Source organism: Pavona decussata, unplaced genomic scaffold, assembly GCF_977016875.1.
Source record: "Pavona decussata unplaced genomic scaffold, jaPavDecu1.1 SCAFFOLD_85, whole genome shotgun sequence".
Classification (NCBI taxonomy): Eukaryota; Metazoa; Cnidaria; class Anthozoa; order Scleractinia; family Agariciidae; genus Pavona; species Pavona decussata.
In genome coordinates, this window is record NW_028145503.1 from 923,406 (window position 1) to 945,835 (window position 22,430).

Below are 22,430 nucleotides of genomic sequence, written 5' to 3' on the forward strand. Positions count from 1 at the left end.
GGTTCTGTGACTGGTACATGTATAAAGCATTTAGGAGTACTACTAAAATGATTGCTATGACTACATGTACGTGCACACCATCTTCTTTACATCAACGTAAAATTGAAAACATTAAGAAGATAGAAGAAGATACTTTTATTTAAAGCAGGGTAATTCCTTCAGTAATTATAAAAACAAAATTACTGTTATCAACTGAAGCCCTATAATTTATTATAACAAGGTTAAAAGGATTCTAGAAATACTAGAAAGGTCACACACATCAAAATGATAGAAATATAAAACTATTAAAAATCTACAAAACTACAAATTTTGATTAAAAACCATGCCACCAAGATAGAAAAATGCCTTTTTTGTTGACTCTAATTTAACTCTCGGTAACTAGTCTAATGTGGTTGCTCTGTCTAGTAGTCCTTTCAATGCAATCCTTATTAAGATTAAAATAATTACAGTCAACCCAGGTCACGCGTGAACGATATTTTTGAAATTTGAACGGAGTTTTGCTTATTGACGGCATAAAGCTATGAATTTTTCTTTACATTGCAAAATTGAATATTTCAAGAATAACAATTGTTTCCCAAGTATTTTGAATCTTTTTTTCAGTTAATGCGTCTTTTTCGGAACGATTTCCAGAGAAATGTCCAACATTCCATTCACACGTCCGACATTACAAAGAGAAATTCAAATGTTCATTTCATTCATGGAAATACTGTTCACCCGTGACCTGGGTTGACTGTGATAAAAGGTTGTCGACAATTGTTGTTCAGTACTTTCTTAACTAAGGCTAGAACATGTTTCTCTCATTACTTGTGACATCATACCTGCCATGAAAAGAACCGGTCCATAGTATTCCACATTGCTGATAATATGTTTCAGTGATGTTGGAAGAGAACTGTCCATTACTAAGAACAAAAGGAAAATCAGCATTATCAACTGAAGGTTATCAGTTTAAATGTAACTTTGTAGATTTACACAAACAAACTTCTACAGGAAATGTTTAGCTCAATGGCTTTGAAAAAAAGAAGAAATACATTTCATAAACAGGCAGGGTTGCTGTCACAAAAGGAAAATCAACATTATCAACTGAAGGTTATCAGTTCAAATGTAACTTTGTAGATTTACACAAACAAACTTCTACAGGAAATGTTTAGCTCAATGGCTTTGAAAAAAAGAAGAAATACATTTCATAAGCAGGCAGGGTTGCTGTCACATGTGGGTTAAGTTTGCTGTTTCTCTCCGGGAACTTCGGTTCTGGTTTTCCTCCCTCCACAAAAACCAACATTCTGATATTCCAATTCAATATGGAAACAGTGGATGACAGAGTCACTCTGTGGAAGCTACTGAAATTCCTATTTATTCATTTATTTATTTATTTTGTTTAAACACGCCAAAAAATAAAAATTATCAGAACACAACGTAATACAATGTAGAAATTACACATTGTGAAAGTACCATTTCTAATGCTCTCTGAGAATGATGGATCAGGAATGGACTTCTTCAAAAAGCTGAGCACAGCTTTGATCAGAGCGGCCCTTTGGGGCAAGCACCGGTTCTTGCTGACGGGACTCAGTCCAGAACTAGGACCAGCAACTGCCGCATCATCCAGCACCTTCTCTTTTGCCGTGTCATGCTCATCCACTTCCATTTTGTTGTCTTCACTGCCTGTACTGTTGACATAAGGGTGCTCAGTTTCCATGGGAACCTCTTCAGACTGGTGTGACTGTGATGAAGCATCAGACTGGGGACCCTGGTTTTCACTGGTTTCCATGGCAATGCCATCTTGTTGGGTGGATGGAGCAGGGGGAAGGTCTGGTGATAGTATTGCTCCATGATAAGGCTGGCATTTCTTTATTTCTTGCTACATAATTCAAACAAAACGAAAAGAAAGCAATATTTATTATCGGACAAACAACAACAACAAGCTATTTAATGTGAAATAAGGGAGAAACAAAGACTTGGAAAAAAATCCGAGTCCCAAATGGGATTTGAACCCACGACCCTCCGTGATCTAGTCGGATGCTAGATCACGGAGGGTCGTGGGTTCAAATCCCATCTGGGACTCGGATTTTTTTTCCGAGTCTTCGTTTCTCCCTTATTTCTAATCTCGTCCCCAGAGTCTTCAGGCTTTTTGGTCAGCAGGGCAACGCCGGGAAGACTCTGGGGACATCGAATTTTATCACCGCAGGATTTCTGCAGTAAAACAATGGAAACCATTACGGAACAGCCAATCAAAAAAGTTGAATTTTTTCGATGTCCCCAGAGTCTTCCCGGCGTTGCCCCGCAGACCAAAAAGCCTGAAGACTCTGGGTATGAGATTGCCTTATTTCCCATTAAATATTTATTATGCATTAAAATTGTCTTCCAGGCAGATCTATGTGTTGCACATATTTGGATTATTAAATAGAAGACCCTCATAGCAATTACCCAACTTAAGCAGTTGCGAAAAGAAAGCCTGAAAAAAAATTAGGCTTAAGGATTCGAACCCATGACCTCTGAGATGTTGGTGCAGTGCTGTAACAGCTGAGCGATCAAGCCAACTGGGAACTGGTTATATTGTGAGTTCATAAGGATGAATAAATGCATATGAATCAAACATTATTTGAACTGTGTGTAAAATGTATTACACTGTATGTGTACCTCTTTTGCATAAGAGTATCCAAACACAAATCAGACGAAACATTTTTGTCAGTTCCCTTTTATAATGCAGTTAAATGCAATTTAACGGAGTTAACAACAAGGAGCGCCTGTTCCATCCCGTTCGCCAGCGGCATTTGCGAGATGCGCATGTACCAAGACCCATCATGCTCTGGGACCAGCATGCATCGTAGCGTGGTCTAGTACATTTAGTACTTTTTAGCGTGCTTTTCAGCATGCGCGTTTCACAACATTGTGACTCAGTTTATAGCGGTTTCTTCCCTCCCCTTTCCCTCCCCCTTTTCACTGATGTTCTCAGTGTGACGGGTGCCTGCTTTCTTCCCTGCCGCGTGGGGGCTCATGGCTGGGTTGCCAGGATTTCCCAGCCATGGGAGCGGTCTCCATCTAGGAGCTGGCTGCCAATAGTGGAAGCTCCTAGGTATCACAGGCACCCAACCTCCACTTAGCAACGCAGTTGTTAATAGAAAATAAATGGTTGCCAAAACAAGTGCATGTACTTTAAAAGCATAACACAAACAGTTGAGGGAATTTGAGGAGGACACATCTGGGTACTTCATAATTATGTCAACTCTCAGCTGCAGATCAGGATTTCAGAAATTTTTGAAATCCCCAGAGGACCTTTTGCCCTGATCTCCCTACATGTATACATGTAACAAACACAACACTAATCTGGAATAGTCCTATATTATGTTATCACCTCCAGTCGGTTGATAATAGCAGTCAGTCCACTCTGATTCTGATATCCAGACAAATCCATGTTAGCTATCCACTCCATGATACGAATAGCTCTTGTCACAAACTGTTGATAAAAAAAAAAACACCAAATTATACCACATAATCAGGGGTTTGGTTCCTAAGACCTGTACAGGTGTACTATATACCCCCAAACACCTATTGCAGTTCAAGTTGGATTCAAGCATATAATATGTTCCCGAGGTATTATTCATTATGCTGTCTAATTCTAACTTTTGATTCTGGGCATGAAATCTTCATCAACTACAAATGTCTCTGGTTCTTGAACTGATTGGTCAACAAAGTTGAGATGTTATTGGCCGTTTGTCAATAGGCTGTGATGTTATTGGCTGTGAAGGCTGTTGACCTGATCCAAAGACATTTTACACGCTCTACTGACATTAAACAATTAACTTGACTCTGAAGATGACTTCCCCGCAGGTTGTCGAAATGTCACTCAATGTCACCTCAGACAGTCCTTCTTAGGACTACACTCACCCAGATGATCATAATTTACATACTACGTACACGTAAAGAATTGACTCAATGTTCTTACAGTAAGATGGCTGTCTCCCCCTTGGTGCTCCACAACACGAAGAAGAGCTTCCAACAAACCACAGGAAACCAGTGCTTCAGCACCTTAACAATACAAAAGAAACATAACACAGAACGAGTTAGAAGTAAAATGTAAATTATCTGCAAGTAGCCAACTACTGTATTTCCTTTGGTTGAAGTTTGTTGGTTTGTTGATTTTTTTCCTCCTGTTTTCACAGTGTGTTCAAACTTTCAATCTCATACCCAAAGTCCTCAGGCTCTTTCAATTCCCTTATCTCCTAGCAACCAACTGCTAGCGAAAGAGCCTCAGGACTCTGAATACAAGATTGCCCACCTTTAGAAGAGCATTTACTACATTTCACCAACAGGGATGCACCTCTGTCACAAGGCTATCCCAATTATATTTTTTGACCAATCCCCATTGGTTGAGGGAGAGGGGGGGGGACAAATGTCTGGTTTTATCAAGAGAGTTGATAAGGTAATTATTTGGCCACCGTTAAGAGATTCGAGTGCCAACATTTCGAGTGTTTTCCCTTCATCAAAACAATGCACTTTGACAGTACAGAGGGTTAACATTCAAAACCTCAGCCCTTGGTCTCTTTTATGGTGGCCATATTACCTCTTTAACTCTGTTGATAAAACCAAACTCCCATTTACACACCGCCAGACACATGCATCTGGTTGAAGACATGCAAGCCATAGAATGACCAGGTTTCAAGTTAACATGCATACATTAATGCAAGCAACTCTGTGATATGCCACTGCTACTAAGAAACAAGGGCATTTCATTGTGCTTACCAATTTCATAATAAGCTAAGTGGTAGAGAAATGAAAACAGGCCAGTAGCAAATGGTAAGGGTAAGGAATCTGTCAGAGGATCTGAAATGAAAGAAAAAAGTGAGAAGAAATTAACATCACTCACAGGATTGCAACTGCTAAGCTACAGATTAACTTCATTGCAATAGTCCTAAATAAACCCATATGACTAGTTATAATCAAAGATAAGGAGTGCATTTGATGTCATCAGACTCTCTCTCAGGCTTTACAAAGTTGATATGAAAAACTTTACCTGTGAGAGCTTGAATGCAGTTTCTTGTAAGTGTTGGTAGAAATCCATGATACGAAGCTAACCCTGTACAGTCTATGACAGTGTTCACTCTGAGATTAAGAGACAATAACAAACAAAGGTTACAATTAACATTCATTAGAGTGCTTGCACATTACTCCCCACATATCGGTGTGGTGTAAATTTGTTTACGCTTTCAATTTTTCAGAGCAGTTTAATTTTTGTTCCTCTGTCTGACGTTCATTAGTACCATACCATAGATTTTGTAAATAGAAATGTAATTAGGCTGCCGTAATTACCGATAGCGGCATTGCTAAACATTGTAAACTCGGGTTACCGGTACTTTGCTCGTTCATAGAATAAATTTACATCCATACGATTTAACCTTCCTTTTGAGTTGTCTTATTTTTATTTTCTTCCAAAACATGGTCCAAAATTGGGGTGCATATTATACATGGGCGCACATTATACAAAGGTAAATACGGTAATCTAGAACAAACTTAACGTAAATGCCAAACCATAATTTTTTTTTTTACTTTTATTTATTTGTTTATTCATTTATTTATTTATTTATTTATTTATTTATTTATTTTTTTTAGTTGTTGTTCTCACAAACTCAGTACATGTACCTTGGACTGCATTCCATGTGCACCAGTGCAGTTAGTGTCCGGATGGCTGCTGTTCTTATATCCTGTGAATAAGGTAACATGGAAAATAAGATGACATTGTTACAGCAACATTATACATGCAGTCTTTTTTTTTTCTATCACCTTCAAACAACTGGGCAGACAGGACATTGTTAATTTCTGTTAATCATCACTTCCATAAAACTTAATTAGCCAAAAATATCAACTTATCATGACTGTTACCAGTTGTTACCCAGAAAAAAAGAGAGAGGCTAAGTCTTTTAAGATCTTTGTAGAATTCAGTGACTAGAAAAATACTACTCTCCCCTGCAAGGGATGGTGATGCTTTCAGAGATGATAACGAACAATTTACTTGCTAAAAATGATCAGATTAAAATAATTAATGATACTACCTATTAATAACTTACACTAAATTGTGGCTGGTCAAGTTCAAGCAATTCCACAGTTTCTTCAATAAATCCTTGGTATAAGAGGGGATTTACCACATCCTGAGTGCTGTTTGAGTACACTGTGAGAAAGAACAATAATTATAAATTGTAAAACAAAAGTACTTGTAAAGGCCGATTTAGACGCTACAACTTTTGCAAGCTTACAACTGTTGCATGCGATTTCTAGAGCACGCACTGCTCGCCTCATGCAAAAAATCGCACACAACTCTCGTCATTCAACATTGCCTATACCTACGATGTGACGTACACGACAATCGTAAGCGAGTTGTAGGTTTGATTTACACGAAACAATTCATGTCGTAGGCCTGTCGTAAGCTTGTCGCATGTGACATAGTCGTTTCATGTAAATCGCCCTTAAGAGCGCCAGTATGTGCAACTTCAATAGATTTATAACTACCATGACTTGAAACAGTGTTCTGCTATTAAACTGTGAACAAAACCTACACTTTGTCATGCTAGTGAGCCTGGGTTAGTGGTAGTCATTCTTTGAACAACCTGGCTCTTGCAAAGGAGCAAGTAACTATGAAAGAAACTAAACACAGAGTTGGAATGAGAACTGATTCAAATTGGATTTTATAAAGAGGGTTCCTTAACGAGAATGATGAGGGTTGCCCAGGTGTTTAATTCATGCATGTCCATGCTACCATGTCAGAAATAGGAATTATCCACCCAACCCACACCTGTATAACTGAAACAAATCATTTTGCTATTCTGTGTTGCTGGAGAGCCACGCTTTGTACCAATGTCACAAAATTGTAGTTTCTTCATAAGAAAGAAAATCATTTGCACAGATCAACTTACAGTGTACATTGGATTTAATGACATTACAAATTAAATTCCTAAAAAATCTCTTCCAAACTTTGGGATAAACAACAATCCAAAGTCGCTGGAGAATTTTTTCACAGAAAATCCGAATGTTCCAATATTTTTATGTTTGGAAGCACAAAAATCAGGACAATTCCGATTCAAACCGCGACGGTTGGAAGATACAGTGTACGTCACCTGTCCACATTAATTACTTACATAACACTGAAATAGCCTGAAGGCGAGCCTGGATACACTGTAGTCTCTTCTCATAATCAGGAAAGTGCTTTGCCAATCTTACCCTGCTAAACAGATTCACCTGAAAAAGAAGGAGAAACACAACAATGCTGGAGCTTTTTTTGCACTGAACTAAAGGATGGTTCCTCCTTTTGCTACTGCAGGTACATTCTGCACACCTCAAGATGATCCGAGAAATACTGATTACTTTAGGACAGGGCCTACTAGGCTCAAATACCAGCCACTGTTCAGGAAACGAGCCCACGCTCACCCCAGGGTTGTCAAAATAAGCCGGCAACCGGCGCATTTCACCGGCTATTCCGAATACTGCGCCGGCTACTCCGACTGCTAGGTTTGTTCTAAGCATGGTATTGTGGAAATAAAAACTGTTCTGTTAATAATTCGTTGGAAGTCAAATCGGAACAGAGGCAATAAAACAGTTATTTTATCTAAAAAGTACAATAAAATGTGTGCGTGCCACAGATGTCAATGCGATTGGCTGCGCTTGCGAAAGCGTCAGTCAGTGCGAGAAGAGATTGCGTCAGTCAATGCTCGAGGTTTCCAAAAAACTTATGGCGAGCGGAGACAGCGGAGCAAAACGAAAAAGGACTTTGCTTGATTTCAATTTCGTTAAAAAGAAGATAAGAGAAGATGAGGAGAATGAAAAGCAAGACGACGGGCAACAAGGTAAGCATTAATAAAAACTCGTTTTTTGCACGTTCCGCATTGTGTGGGAAAACAATATCAGTCAGTGGACAGGCCATGGATTCAACATCCGGATACGGCAAGAAGAAAAGTCGTTCTAGTTTACTGGTTATCTTACTTTCGTGGTACTTTTTTTGTGGCATTATCACTTTCGTTTAATTTACTACAACAGTGTTAAATTTTGTAAACCCTGATTAAATTTACTCACTATATACATTTATGTTTTTTGTGCTGGCCCGTCTCTTAAGCAATCAAAAAGAAATGCCAAGGCTAACACTAATATTGAAACGAAGAAGGATAATTTTATAATAAGTTGAGCTTTATTTGCAAGACGAAAACTTGCAGCCAAATGCGTGTTTATTCAAACAAGAAAATCGCCGAATTTATCTGCCAGACGCGATGGCGCCTCTGTTAATTAGTAAGATGTTCATTTCATTTTTGTGGGTCTTGACTGTTTATTTTCACAGGGTTTTACATTATTCGAAAGACATTTTAATAACTGTGAATTTCGTGAAAGAAGTCAAATTTGGCGAAAAGTTCTTATAATATTGCAGGCCTAACGTTTTTAGCCATGCCATTTTTACGAGCACTGTAGTTGAGATTGACATACTGGTTTTAAAGCAAGTCTAATTAATTCTGTCTTTTAGAGATGGAAGTTGTAAGCACTGACGTTACCACACCAAGTACCCAGTTAAATAGTAGCTCTGCATCCACTAGTCAGCAATTGGAATGTAGCTCCATTCATCAATTAAGCGGTTCAGCCTCAAGTGACCCAGCTCTTCACAATGAGGGTAGCACGGCATTGCAAATGAGCGCTCCACAACTAACAGAAGAGGAGACAAACGCAATTGTTGAAAATTTGTTTTCATCAGCACAAATCGATAAAATGCATCACTTTCATAAGTGCTGAAACATGGGCTGTAACGGAATTTCAAAAGAAGAGATGGATCGGGTCAAGATGACCAAAAAGAAAGATCGTTTTCAGCACGAGTGGTTGTTCAGGAGGGAGACATGCTTTTGTCCCCAAACTGGTATCTGGTGGCTTGTTTACGTGGAGAATGAAGGGATGTACTGCTTACTCTGCCGTAAACATAAAAGCAAGTCTGCTCAAAACAGAAGTGAAACATTTTCAAGTGATCCATCCACAAGATTCAAGTGGAGTACAGTCAAGGAACATATGACCTGTGCAAAACATCAGACAACAGTGAAGAATGAACTGTTAAATCGAGTGTCGCTCTTCCAAAAGCAAGTAGATGAAAAGGAGAGTTCTAAGCTTGTAGTGCTACAAGAAGCTTTCCATGCAGTGTACTGGCTCGCAAAGGAGTCCATTGCCAACAGGAAGATCACGTCCCTCCTACAGTTGATGGAGCTCTTGGGTCTTGAGGAGCTGAAGTATTTCACACACCGATCTCGAGGATCACTCAGGGAGCTATTTCTTACCATTGGAAATACAGTGCGTGAGCACATCTGTGGTAAGCTTCAAGAGCAGTCCTTTTATGGCCTGTTGGTGGATGACATGGCAGATGTCAGCAACGAAGAGCAGATGCTGGGTTTTGTTCAGTTCTTTGATGTGGACCAGGGCAAACTAGAGTGCAAGTTTTTATTTACAGCCAATGTTTTGGAAGAATCTGCAAGTGCTGATGCAACAACATTGCATGGTGTTATCACTAAACAGCTTCAAGTTTTGAATATTCCGTTAAAGAACCTAAGGGGCCTCGCCACTGATGGGGCAAGTGTAATGACTGGTAAAAACAGAGGCCTAGCAGCATTACTGAAGAAGGATGTCATCAGCTTAGTGGCAGTTCATTGTGTATGCCACAGGTTAGCTCTGGCCTGCACGGACACCAACGACGAACTAGCAGTGATAAAGGAGGTGGAGACCGAGGTCACACAACTGTGGAAAATCTTTGACAACTCTCCAAAGAAGCTTGCAGCATACCTAAAAGTACAAGAGGAGATGAAACAACTTACACTTGGGGCGAAGGCAAACAAGAGAATTGGCAAGCGGTTAAAGAAGGCCTGCAAAACACGGTGGCTATCTTTTGACAATGCCATAGCAGCAGTACGTTCAGATCTACCTTCCATCCTCCAAACGCTGCGCCAGTTGAAGACAGACCCTTCTTGCTATGGTCTCCTAAAGAAGCTTATGAAAGTAAAGAAAATAGGCATCATTTACATTCTTCATGAAGTTCTTCCTGTACTAAGTGACCTTAGCAGAGTGTTTCAACAGGGTACGATCAACTTTGCCCACATCAAACCATCAATCACCGTTTGCAAGGAGAAACTTGCTGCACTTGTTGAGAGCAAATCTCCAATAAAGAAGCTGCAAGATGATTTAGCTGAAGGAGGAACCTTGGCTGTCACTGAAATCAAATTCTCAAGCAAAGACATCGAGTATCTGGAGAATCTATTGAAGAACTATGTCAATGGGCTGGTTAGGAAAATCCCCAAGAGATTCAAAGATGCAACTCCAGTTCTCACAGCAATTCAAGTATTTGACAAAACAGCCATACCACCCAAAGAGAGTGATGATTTCATGGATTATGGCAAAGAGCATATCGATGTTCTGGCTTCTCACTACTTCCCAGGAGATGAAGTTAGTCAAACACAGCTTCAAGCTGAGTGGAAACTCATCAAATACGACCTTCTCACATGGAAGCTGCCTCAAACTGTCAGAGATGGTAAACTTTCTTGCGCAGAATGGGTCATGCAGCAGCTTGTTAAGCAGAAGTTTTCTTACCGGGGACACTTCCCTCTGATGATCTCTGTTGTAAAAGCCCTTCTTGTCATTCCAGTATCAAATGCTTGGCCCGAAAGGGGGGCATCGAAAGTGAACTTAATCAAGAATCGAAGGGGGACTTAATCAAGAATTGAAGGGGGACATGCTAAATTCCCTGATGCATATCAGTTTAAATGGCCCATCCGCTACTTCGGAGGAGGGCCAGCAAGTAATCAAAGATAGCGTGGTTTCCTGGTTGGCTGCTAAAAATCGCAAGAAACTTCCATCTGTTCATCCATCTCTTTCCACTGCCACTGGTCCTTCCACTTCCACACAGCCAAAGCCAGCAGAATCCAGTACCTGCACACAGGGTACTCAAACGGTGGTTGAAGAGCTCACAGAGCAACTGAGTGTGGATGATGAGGTTACTCTTGCAGCTGAAAAACTTGGGCTTCCTTTAGACAATGAATTGGGTGATCATGAATCAGATGAATCTGATTATTACAGTGATTTGGAAGACGATTAGAGCAATCTAATCTGCAATGAATAAGTGTAATCTAACGCATCATGGTATTTTGTATGTTACAGTAATTTACGTTTCAAACACTGTGAATTAAAAAACCACACACTGACAGAAACCGTACAATACAGTGAAAAAGAAAAGTTGCGTTGAAGACAAAATACAGTGTGAGAGAATAGTAGTTTCCTTCTTGTGTGCTGTAGTTTCTCAGGTTTAATCACATGTCATGTTGATGTAAAAAAAATAAAGATAATGGCAGGCATGGTGAATTAAAGCTGTCCATGCCAGTTATGCATGACTTCAGGTATCACATAAAGGTGGATTCCAGAACTATAAGATAAACTTAACAGTGGGAAAACCATGTGCAAATTTACACAATGTTTGCTGAGAATAGGCCCAGATTGCATTTCAGAGTATCATTTTTGCCAAAAATTTCCTGGGGAACGCCCCAGGACCCCCTATTGAAGAGGGCCAACATTCCTCCATACCCTCCCTGAACGATGCGTGTAGCCGCCTACTTTATGGACAGAACCTGCTACTCAGAAACCTACTGACAACCCTGTCACCCCCGTTGTTCTCGGGGAGGAAAGCCAGGCCTGAGGGAGCGGCAGAAATGGAGCCTTAGTGTCTACTACTCAAAGGTATTTTTGCGTAGTTTATGACTATGTGAGAAAACAAGGTTTCGACACCTTAGCAATGGCTTCTGAAATCAAAAAAGAAAATTGGGGGTAAACAGGGATTTTCAGATTTTGTTACTCAGATTTAATTTGGTAAACAATTCCACACATGGTTATCTACTTTAACGCTTTTCAGAATTACATGGATTTTTTCTTCATTGTCTCTAAGAGAAGGCATGGTTTGTATCCAATTTTCTTTTTGGATTTCAAAGAACACACAGTACTGCTCAAGTGTAAGTTGACTGTCTCAACTTGATGCTCGCGAGGATCGAGTATTGAGGATCAAAAATCTTTTTTGTCACAAATCAAAATACAGTATTTTGCAAATGTAGTGCACATCTGTTGGTAATCATTTAACTTGGAAATGTGGGTGCCAATCACAATTAGCAGCTTTGCAATAGACTCTTTGTTTGTCCATACTTTACCGTAAGCATTACCTGTTTATCAGTGGGCACATTGTAACAAGTCACCACCTGCTCCATAATTTCTCCAGGGTTCTCTGAAAACTACAGAAACAAACAAAAAAGATACTTGTAAAAATCACTTGAAAATACATGTACAGTCAAACCTGTATAAGCGGTAACCATTGGGGAATGGCTAAGTGACCGCTTAATACATGCTGCACAGACAGAGTACACATCAAACACAATATTTTAAAAACGACATTTTACATACAATTTGATAGCTTAGTGTAGTTTAAATGCACAAAAGCGCTCACAAAATCACTTACTGTTCTCCCTTGTCATATCATTTAACGGTATGACAAAAGGGAGCATGGTAGAGAAACAGACTAACATTAACATAAAAATTAATGCCAAGATCCTGCAGTCAATAATGTCTGAAATTCAATTGCCTAGCACACTACTTGTTACTTCTGAGTGGTTTCCTTCTACAAGGTGACCCTTTAAAACAGGTCAAGACAATAAAAACAGCTTGTTGGGACTTAGAAAAGGGTGACAGCGACAGCTTAATAGAGGAGATCATTTCATGAGGTCAAACTTATCGTAATTAATTGACATAATTTTCAGGACCTTGACAACTGACCGCTTATTAGAGGGTGACCGCTTAATGCAGGTTCGTCTATACGAGACTCAATTCATTCATCACCCCTATGTATATATTAGTAGTACAAACAGACAAACATTGTCAAATAAATGTTTACTTGATTGTTAATTTATTAATTTTTGTTGGCCATACCTGGTAAAGTTTCTTGACATGAACAGAACACAACTGGCTTCCTGTAGTTTGTGCCTGCTGAAATAAACCCTCACTTAGTACATGTACTGTACCAATAGCATTCATTTAAGTACACCTAATTATGTAAGAACCAGGCTTGAGCAAGATTGGAATTAAATTGCCTACAAATGAAAACAAGCATGCATTCTACATTGAAAGAAATTCTCTTTCAAGGTTCTAGTTTCTACTTGGAAGTAGACTTTGTTCAGTACACGTATCTTGTAAATAACAGATCAAAGGCCTGTATTTCTTGTAATATGGTACCTGTAAGTCTGATTGAGAAGGAGTGCTTGCGGTTTCATTGTAAAACTCAAAGTAAACATCAGCACAGCTAGCAGGAAACTCCTAAACAAAAAAAATTAAGAAAAATTACCATATACATGTAAATAGTGCATCACAATAAAGCATGTATTTTCATGTGATTATAACAACAGCAAAATTCTAACTATAACTCATGTCTTTCTACATCACACACTGCTTGCATGCTGTATGCCATTTCACCCATTATTTAGTGTGGCCATGTATTCAACTTTTTTCCAAAATCCTGTGGAGAGCCACAAATGCCAACGTTTTAACTTGTCACCCAAAATTCATTCTGCATGATTCATTCTGTGCACAGAAGACACTTATCTACAGGCCATTAAGCATGTTAAACACTTACCTTGAGAGGTAAATCCTGACAGCAATGTGCAAGACTGAATCCTGCATTTTTCCCTCCCCATGTCTCTCCTAAGCACTGAAGACGCTGTTGAATTGCCTTTCTCTTCTCTGCTGGCAGCCTTGGTATGAAGCTAGATCTTTTACTGCAGACAATGAAATTGGTATACTGTCATTGTTATCAATGCAAAAAACAGGCATGTACAGGGTTCTTGTTAAGATTTGTAAAAGGGGGCAATAAATTGTAATAGCAGGTGGATGCCAGGGAATTATGGGAGTGAGATGGCCGCAGGAAGAATGGAAACCAAAGGGGAGCTTAAAGTCAGCCTTGTCTTTGACGAAAGAAAATGCTCAAACCAAGAGTGATTTCTTCATTATTTTAAGGAAATGAAATTCCTAAAACAAGGACATGTTAAGCACTTTCAATAATTTCTGAAACATTTTTTTCATGATAACAGCCAATAACATTTACACAAATAGAAGCACATGAATAGACACATTACCAGCACTCCTAACAAGAACCCTGCATGTATGTACAGTACATGTAATAACTAACTACATCTCAAGTACAATACAAAATTTGGTTTTGTAACTGCACTCTTACAAACAGATCACTTATCTCAAATTGCAAATTGCAAATTGCAAATTTTTGAGAAAATGCAATCTTCTGCAAACTCCCAAACCTCATTGGCCAGTTCACAAAATAAGTTACATGTACATGTAACTACCTGAAAAAAACTCATTTGGTTGGGTATTCTAATGAACAACATACCTAAATACATAAAGTACTCCAAGAACAGACAGTACAACTTCCATGTCACTCGCAACCAACAGCGACACAAGATGCTGCAAGAAAGGAAAAAAACAGGCTTAAAAATGGCTTACAGATTTCCTAGCCCTACATAACAATAAATTCATTATTTGTTACAATATTTTTCTATCAATAGTAACTAAAAGAGACATACAATATTCTAATCCTGTCTGTATCAGCATTTCTGTGTACATACTTATTATAAATTCAACTTTGTACTTCATGATTTATGTACTTTATGATTTTTGTGTATGTACAAGGCCAGACGGGAGAAAGTTGTGGCGATTTAGGGTGGCAATTGTACCAATGTGAACGTGAAGGGTACAGTACAATAAAGGGTACTTTATGTACAGTGAATGTTGTGCTGCTAGCACTAAGGACACAAATGATGAATCAGAGAATTACTCTGCACGGTATGTTCAAGTGCTAAAGTGAACCTGTTAATTTCCTACTGAGCATTAGCCCCAGTAAGGAAATAGGAGAGCACTCGAGGCAAAAAAAGTCTTTAACTTCAGTGGGGATTGAACCCACAACCTCTGGGTTTGACCAACTGTTACTCTATTGACTGAGCTATGAGGCCAGATTAGATGAGAGCAAGGCTGTGGGTTTGATTCCCACTGAGATCAAAGATCTTTTTCTTTGCCTCGTGTGCTCTCCCATCTTCTTACCAGAGCTAATACTCTATAAAATACACTGCAGAGTTAATTTTCTGATCTATCATTTGAAGGGGTGTGTGGAAAAAAGCCCTAAGTGACATCTGTTATCATGTCAAATTCTCCTTTGCTCATAGAAGGAAGAACAAGGCAATTTGCTTAAGGAGAATTAAGTAGTCTATCAGATGTCACTTAGAGCTTTTTTCCACGCACCCCTTCATTTGTGACATTAGTGCTAGTGACACTATCTAGGACAAGATAGGAGAATTTGGTCTTTGATATTAGGGGTTAGTACTGGAGACATGGTGGTGTAGTGGTTAGCGCATCAGACTTTCGATCAGATGGTCAGAGGATCTGAGGGTCGTTGGTTTGAGGCCAGGTTGGTCTCTTCATTGCTGTGTTGTTTCCTTAGACAAGAAACTTTGCTCCACATTGTCTCTCTTCACCCAGGTGTATGACATACTGCTGGGAGTAACCCTGCGATGGACTAGCATCCCATCAGGGGGTAGTAGCAATACTCCTAGTTGCTTCATGCTACAGAAACCAGGCTAAGCTCTGGCCGTGTGGGCCACTTAGGCTTTTGTGTGACTTTACTTTTATTAAGGGGTTACTTATTTATACCACGTGGTTACAGTTCCAAAGGGTTTCCAATGAGATGGGGTTTTTGAGGGTTTTTCAATTCAGTGACACAGATATCTATAGGCATCCATCTAACCTCAAAAATTCCATGGAAAAGTAATTAATTTGATTCCAAACTATCTGCAAAGCATACCTCTATTGAGTTGTACAGATGTCTTGTATATGAATGTTCCAAAACTAGAGCAGTGAATCGTAGCACATGGTTAACCAGACACCGCCGTTCACTCTGTGTTACAAAACAAACACAAATCCAAATGAATAAATATAGCAGCCTCCTGCCTCACTAAAAGATGACTGAATGTACAACATACATGTACTGTACATTTTAAAATTTGATTACGACCCATGTCTACTGAGCCTTCAAGGACTCCTTTACTTTGATAGTTGCCTGGCACACTGGTAATTGAATGGGTGGAGTGCAATTTAGAGTTCTTAATACACCGTATTCACAAATGGCGGACACCCGCGGAAAAGACTGGCACTACGCATCAAAACGAGGCGTTTTAGGATAAACAAAAGAAATTTCCAGCGAATGTAAGCTTCTAGAGGGTCGATAAGTGCTGAGTTTCTAAAAAATTGAGTTTTTCTGATCACTTAGTCCGAACAAGTTCAAGTTCTAGTGTTTATTATTTATTGGTTGGCTTCTTGTGGCAATCTCAAATGCAAACTAGACACTCAGAGGAAAAAACTGAGTTAGATTGTTTGTTTCAAACCTTCGAGTGTAATGTCTACAGAAAATATGAAAAGTTGTTAGAAAGATCTTCACTCTAGCAGGAGCCACAAAGGTTTATTCAATGTATTTTTTGGAAAGGGAATTAAAACAGGTTTCGAAGGAAAGAAAATGAATCTACAAACGGACGCAGTTCCAAAGAGGGTTGGGTGGTGATTACTACTCGGAAGTTCCGATCACAAAAGCTACAAAAACCGACTCCTACTATTGTGAACAGCTCTAATGCTTAAAAAACGAAAACAAAAGGAGGTGGAGGGAAGCTACTGAAAGAAAAGTTTAACTAAGGAAGCAATATGTGAGCCAAGACTTAACTATTTCGGTACATTTTAGGCGCTTTTTCCCCGAAATAAAAAAGGTATCATGCATCGCAAGACTAGCCAAGATTCATGCAAGTCATTGAAAATGTGGCAGTTACCAAAGTCAAGAGGAACTACTGGAAGTAAGGTATCAATTTTAAGAAAACGATCCTGCAAGGAAATTCAGGAAAGTCACTCCCAAATGCGTTATATTGTAACTGCATTACAAGGAATGGCAAGTTTAGGAACCCAGTGTAAAGCGAAATACGATAATCTAATTCTGACAAATTACCCAATGAAGTATGCAAATCTTTAATGATTTCAACCGAAATGCCGGTTAAAAAGCCACAATGCTGTGTTCTCTAGTCCCTGTTTCACGGAATACAATTTTCTCATTCAGGCAAGAAATATTCCTTCTGAGCTTGTTCCATTATTAAACAGTTGGATTTTGATGACTTGATTGATTTAACAAATTATGAATTTTGAGGGGACTGCATTCTCTGCTTATTGTTTACAGTACGGCTACAATATAAATGAATCGAAACAGACAAGTCTTGGTTCATCTGTTGCTTATTTTTAAATTATTCGTCCAGCCGTTTCTCTCCACATCCTTCACGTCTTTTCTTTGTTGTCTTCGTCTTTTTTTTTCTTGGTATTATAGCGGTTTAGACAAATGGTTGTAGTCTCTCTTGCGCTCGGAACGTCCGATACGAAGTTGATCACGCAACTCTCGTTAGAAATGCATCCTTTTGTATGTTCATTTTGTTTCCTTCAAGACCTATCTTACCTTCGGATTCCGAAAGACATACCAAACAAACTTCTGTAGTATCTCTATCCATCTGCGCTCGAAAGTTGAATCCTTCGGAAACGAAAACTCCAACCGATTTGTTTGCCTGGTTGTCTATTTTGCATTTGGGACTGCTACAAGAAACGAACCAAGAAGCACTAGACCTCTCTCGTTCGGAATAAAACCAGCGATCTGAAAAACTTGCTGTTTAAGAGCTTATCAGCTAAATAGTCTCTCTGTGAGCTTGTACTCGCAGGCAAATTATTTTTTGTTTATCCTAAAACGCCTCGTTTTGATGCCTAGTGCCAGTTTTTTCCCGTGCATCCGCCATTTTTGAATACGGTGTATAAGATTTGTAAAAGTAGGTAATAAATTTGTAATGGCATTTGTTGCCAGGCAACTAATTTCAAAATCAGCTGAGCATACAAGACCAATTTGAAATGATGAGCAAGAAAACTATGCAAAACATATCACATGAAGATCATTTAGAGATTGTCAAGGCTAAATAAACAACTTTTAACCAAACGATCACTGATAAACAGAAATGGTTTGCTTAGTGACATCACAGTGGTAACTGCCAATCATGTCTTATATGCATACTCCACTAAACTATAAAATCCTTGAACACAAACAGGCGACCAAGAGGCAAAACATAAATAATTCATCTGAAAGTTTCCTGAAGTTCTAAATTTAGTGTTTGGTTATCAAGTCTTTTTTCCCCTTCTGATATACAGTGTATATAAAAACTTAGTGTTTTACAATGTACTTTGTGTTCTAATGTCCCGAATACTTAAGATAACATTTGCAGTGATGTCATCACCATAGCTCTCTGGGCCCGGTTGTTCACAGCCCGATTAACCTAATCCTGGATTAATGCAAAACTTTGACTCGAGCTTAATTGCTAATCTACAAAGATTCTTCTAAACCATTTCCAGCCCTCAGTTTTGACTTAGACTTTTCTTTGCCGTTAGCTTAAAATTAGCCTTAACGAGCGATGATGAAAACCTTGATTAACTTTTAATCTTGGATTAGCGTTAATCGGCTTTCGAACAACCCGGCCCAGGACTAAGATTTACCGCTATGTCAGGCCCTTCAAGTTCATCCAGTTTATCATACGTCAAGATCCAGGAACTTCCATTCACTGGCTTAGCAACACCTGCTAGGATTTCATCAAATTTGTCCATGACATCGACCCAATGCTGCAGCTCACACTATCAAAGCAACATCAAAGTCAGTTACCCTAAACTCTCTCACTATAAAACTTGCATCTAAATTGTAGGTATGAAAAAACTGCAACGTTTTCTAGAATTTTAACTTGCATCTAGGTGACAAAATCAAAGTGAATTTGCCACAAAATGAGTTAAATCTTGTTTAAAAGAAAAGCCCTGAAGTTGGTCTTAGATTTCTGTAGCCATCCCGGCCCAGTTAACATAGTAACATGCCCCCTTTGTATATTCAAATATAGAGCCAGGGTCCAGGCTGCATTTTATGTAGGTTACACCTAAGATCTTTGACGTGCGTTTTTAAATCGCTTCACATACTGGCGTATGATTGTGGTCTTTGGTGTAAAGCAGCGTTAGACGGAGGTAGTACCTGGCGTAAGATTACCAAGTTTTTGTAAACTTCGTATCTTTGGTGTGGGACATACACGGAATGCACCCTGGCCCGAGGTGACCAGCATCTAAATTCTCTTTACAATATCGCTGCTTAATCATTCACACAGGTCAGGAGAATAAAGGAAACAGTCACTAAATTGCGTTCAAACTAGGTGCCCATGCTCGCTTATCGAGTACTGGGGCTAGCCTGAACATGGCTTTTTGTTGGTGCTCAAGCAAAAATCTAGGCACTGTGCCCAGGCATCTATAGGCACTACCTCAAGAGGTAGTCCTAGGGCACCGTTCCTGGGCACAGGGCACTGATCTGAACAGGATTTTGTCAGTCCCAATGCTTTTTCCTCATGCCTCCATACAATAGAGCAAACAAAATGGCAGGTGCTAAATTGAACAAAGGAGAACATGGTTGCTCCTTGGGCACCAACGAGTCTGAACAACGTCCTGTGCATTGCCCAGGCACCAATTTCATGTAGTACCATAAGGAATATATATATAGTTCTAATAGTGAGTAGAATATGTACATGTCGACACTGGGTTGGCCTGAAAAGGTAAGTACAACAGCCTTTCAAACCTTCAAATGCATTACAACCAATCATGTACCATGAATGTTACCAAGTTAGGTCATGTTTTCACATGGCATGATCATGCTTTGATGCAACACATAGCACATGTCCAAAACTAGTGTTCTGAAGTGTACTATATTACAGACTACCTTCCCTTCACAATTGACAAAATAACTTTGAAACATTTAAATGAAATTAATTAGACAACCTTACAAGCCTGTTGTCAGAGTAATTAGAAGTTATCTACAAGCTGTTTGCATCCAAGTAATAAATATTACATTTAGCTTCCTGTAATCACATGACAATGATGCTTGCTCAATTAATATAACCTTAACAACGAAGAATATCATAAATATCAACAGACAGACTGTTCAGTTAAACAGGCATAAGCTCTGATTAACATCAAATTTACAAGTTTACTACTTCACTACAACTCACCTTCCCATAGTACCAAGTGTTGATGTCTTTGAGAATATGGATCAACTCGGTATCACTTGCTTCCTTTAGCCTTTGAATAAGCTGTCTGCATTCAGGTGCCTGTGAAAACAACTCGTCAACATTACACTCGTGATGAAAAAACTTTAGTATCTAAGGCACGAAATCAATTTCTCTGGCACACATTTTGTTCGAAGTATATACATACTTGGAACAAGATAAGGTATGAGTCCGGTTTCCGAGCCACATAAACTTTGAAGAGGGAAATTAACCCCGTGCAACACTTACCACGTCGGACTGAGTCTTGCGTAGTTTACTCCTGTCAATCTTCATTTTCCGCGAACAAATATTAGTATCAGAAAACTATCTATTTTGCCAACTTATCATACTGCTCCAACCAAACTCAGTTCTGTCTCTACTGTCTGTGTCTGTGTATGTAGTAAGCTTATGGAAAACTCTCTTGATTTTTGCAAATCGAGAATTCACTCCCGCGATGACGTGACAATACAGCAAAAATCGCGCTGTATTTAACGATTAACTCCTTAGATTCTATTTTTGTGTCGTGCTCTGTCAAAAGAGGCCAAACAACGCGATAAATATCACATAATTTCGGCCGTTTTGCCTTTGTACGTATGAAGTGATTCATTCAATATGGCCGACAATAATGGCGTGCGCACAGCATCAGAACGAGGCCTAGCCGTTGCCTGAACTGGAAGCTTCCCACAAGGCCACGCGCGTTCAAAGAAATTCGCACGCAGTGCACGTGTATAATGAGCAAGGAAATCTTTTTTTGGCTATCATCTGATCATGGACTTTCAAAGTAACAAATGTCCTTGCTATAAAGTTTAACCGCATTTTGCTATGGTAGAAATTTGGGAAGTCGCTTCTTTGCGAAAGATCGCTACACAAGGGCATCTGCTGAAAATTCCTGTTTAGCCTGCCGTACCGGCTTGAGAAAGCTGAGCAAACTACCTTCGAGGCATCGCGAGGCCACGCGAGGCAATCCGCTCAGCTATTTCCTCAAGTGTGCGGTCGAGTTTTCGTGAGAATTTCGGCTCGCGAGGGGAAATCTCTAATATCAAACACGACAAATATATTCCTCACAGCCTCGCGAGGCGAAAAACTAAAAAAACACTCGACCGCACACGTGATGAAACAGCTGAGCTAATCGCCTCGCAAGCAGCAGTTTGCTCAGCCCTTTCCTTAAGTATGCGGCAGGCTTTAATCAAATATAAATCTTATTACTAAACTGACTGGATCACTGTATGATGCAATTCCAGGGATTTAATTGTCTTAGAGGTCATAGTATAAGAGTCATAACTCACAGAAATAGATATCTTGCACAGAGAAATCAGCAAGATCTAGCAATATTTTAAGGCTGTCTTTAATAAAACAATTATTCCATTTGCGATTATTGGAAATGGAATGATTATAGGCAACTCGGCGCTACGTGCCTCGTTGGCTACTATCATCTCATATCCAACGCGCGTTCGTAGAACAATTGTTAATTATACCATGCCCGTGAAATAACTACCATTAAATTGTTTTCTGGTTATTCTTGCACAGAGAAATCAGCAAGATCTAGAAATAAATTTTTTGGTTGTCTTTCATAAAACAACTATTCCATTCGCGCTCGTTGAATACTATATCATAAAAGCTTCACCCGGTGCTACACGTCTCTTTACCTAAATCCCGGGAGGGGGGGGGGGGGGGTACTTGGGTTAAGTTTTGCTGGGTATGTGCCGCTGGCCTCTCAGAGCCTCTGCCCCATTATAGGCTATTTTGTGGCCAGTTATAGACCCCATCTTAGTCACTTTTTGGGAAAATGTAATTTTCGCGATACCAACTAAGTCACTTTCTATTTATGCATCTACTTTCAAGAACGGAATGTAATGCGAGGTGATTGTTACATTTAATAAACAACAACTTTCTGAATTTTTTAACCGAGACCATTTTGAATCCCTACTTAAAAGAATTTTCTCACCCCAAAAATCCGAAAATGTGCGACCCCATTCTAGTAACTCTATTGAAAATGCGACCCCATTCTAGTCAATCCAGTCGTGAAAATGCGACCCCATCCAGCGGCACATCCCCATTAGCCTCTTATAAGGAAGTAACCCCCCCCCCCCCCCCCCCCTGGACCTAAATATCATCTCACATCCAACGCGCGCTCGTGGAATAATGGTGAATTATTATTCGATGCATTTTTACTTCCCTTTCATTGGCCGAGAGCAAACCACGTGAACT

The 22,430-nt window shown here is 39.4% G+C and overlaps 1 protein-coding gene across 5 annotated transcripts in view; it reads right to left on the bottom strand.

Annotated features, from left to right (window-relative positions):
• The window catches only part of LOC146475161 (E3 ubiquitin-protein ligase HUWE1-like), a 73,330-nt gene extending 52,483 nt beyond the window's left edge, over positions 1-20,847 (bottom strand). For 3 of the 5 annotated variants that reach the window (XM_085116090.1, XM_085116088.1, XM_085116087.1), the window contains exons 1-18: positions 20,472-20,847; positions 20,187-20,285; positions 18,649-18,783; positions 15,893-15,985; positions 14,429-14,502; positions 13,661-13,802; positions 13,264-13,344; positions 12,961-13,017; positions 12,201-12,269; positions 7,125-7,224; positions 6,060-6,160; positions 5,635-5,696; positions 5,009-5,097; positions 4,738-4,818; positions 3,941-4,023; positions 3,350-3,451; positions 1,450-1,855; positions 819-899 (exon numbers count right to left, since the gene is read on the bottom strand). In XM_085116090.1, coding sequence (XP_084972216.1) covers positions 819-899; positions 1,450-1,855; positions 3,350-3,451; positions 3,941-4,023; positions 4,738-4,818; positions 5,009-5,097; positions 5,635-5,696; positions 6,060-6,160; positions 7,125-7,224; positions 12,201-12,269; positions 12,961-13,017; positions 13,264-13,344; positions 13,661-13,802; positions 14,429-14,502; positions 15,893-15,985; positions 18,649-18,783; positions 20,187-20,285; positions 20,472-20,516 — 1,900 coding nt within the window. In that variant the 5' untranslated portion in view covers positions 20,517-20,847. The remainder of the gene's footprint in view (positions 1-818; positions 900-1,449; positions 1,856-3,349; positions 3,452-3,940; positions 4,024-4,737; positions 4,819-5,008; positions 5,098-5,634; positions 5,697-6,059; positions 6,161-7,124; positions 7,225-12,200; positions 12,270-12,960; positions 13,018-13,263; positions 13,345-13,660; positions 13,803-14,428; positions 14,503-15,892; positions 15,986-18,648; positions 18,784-20,186; positions 20,286-20,471) is intronic. The other 2 variants (XM_085116091.1, XM_085116089.1) reach the window with 1 other exon arrangement.
• Between the last annotated feature and the right edge of the window lie 1,583 nt (positions 20,848-22,430).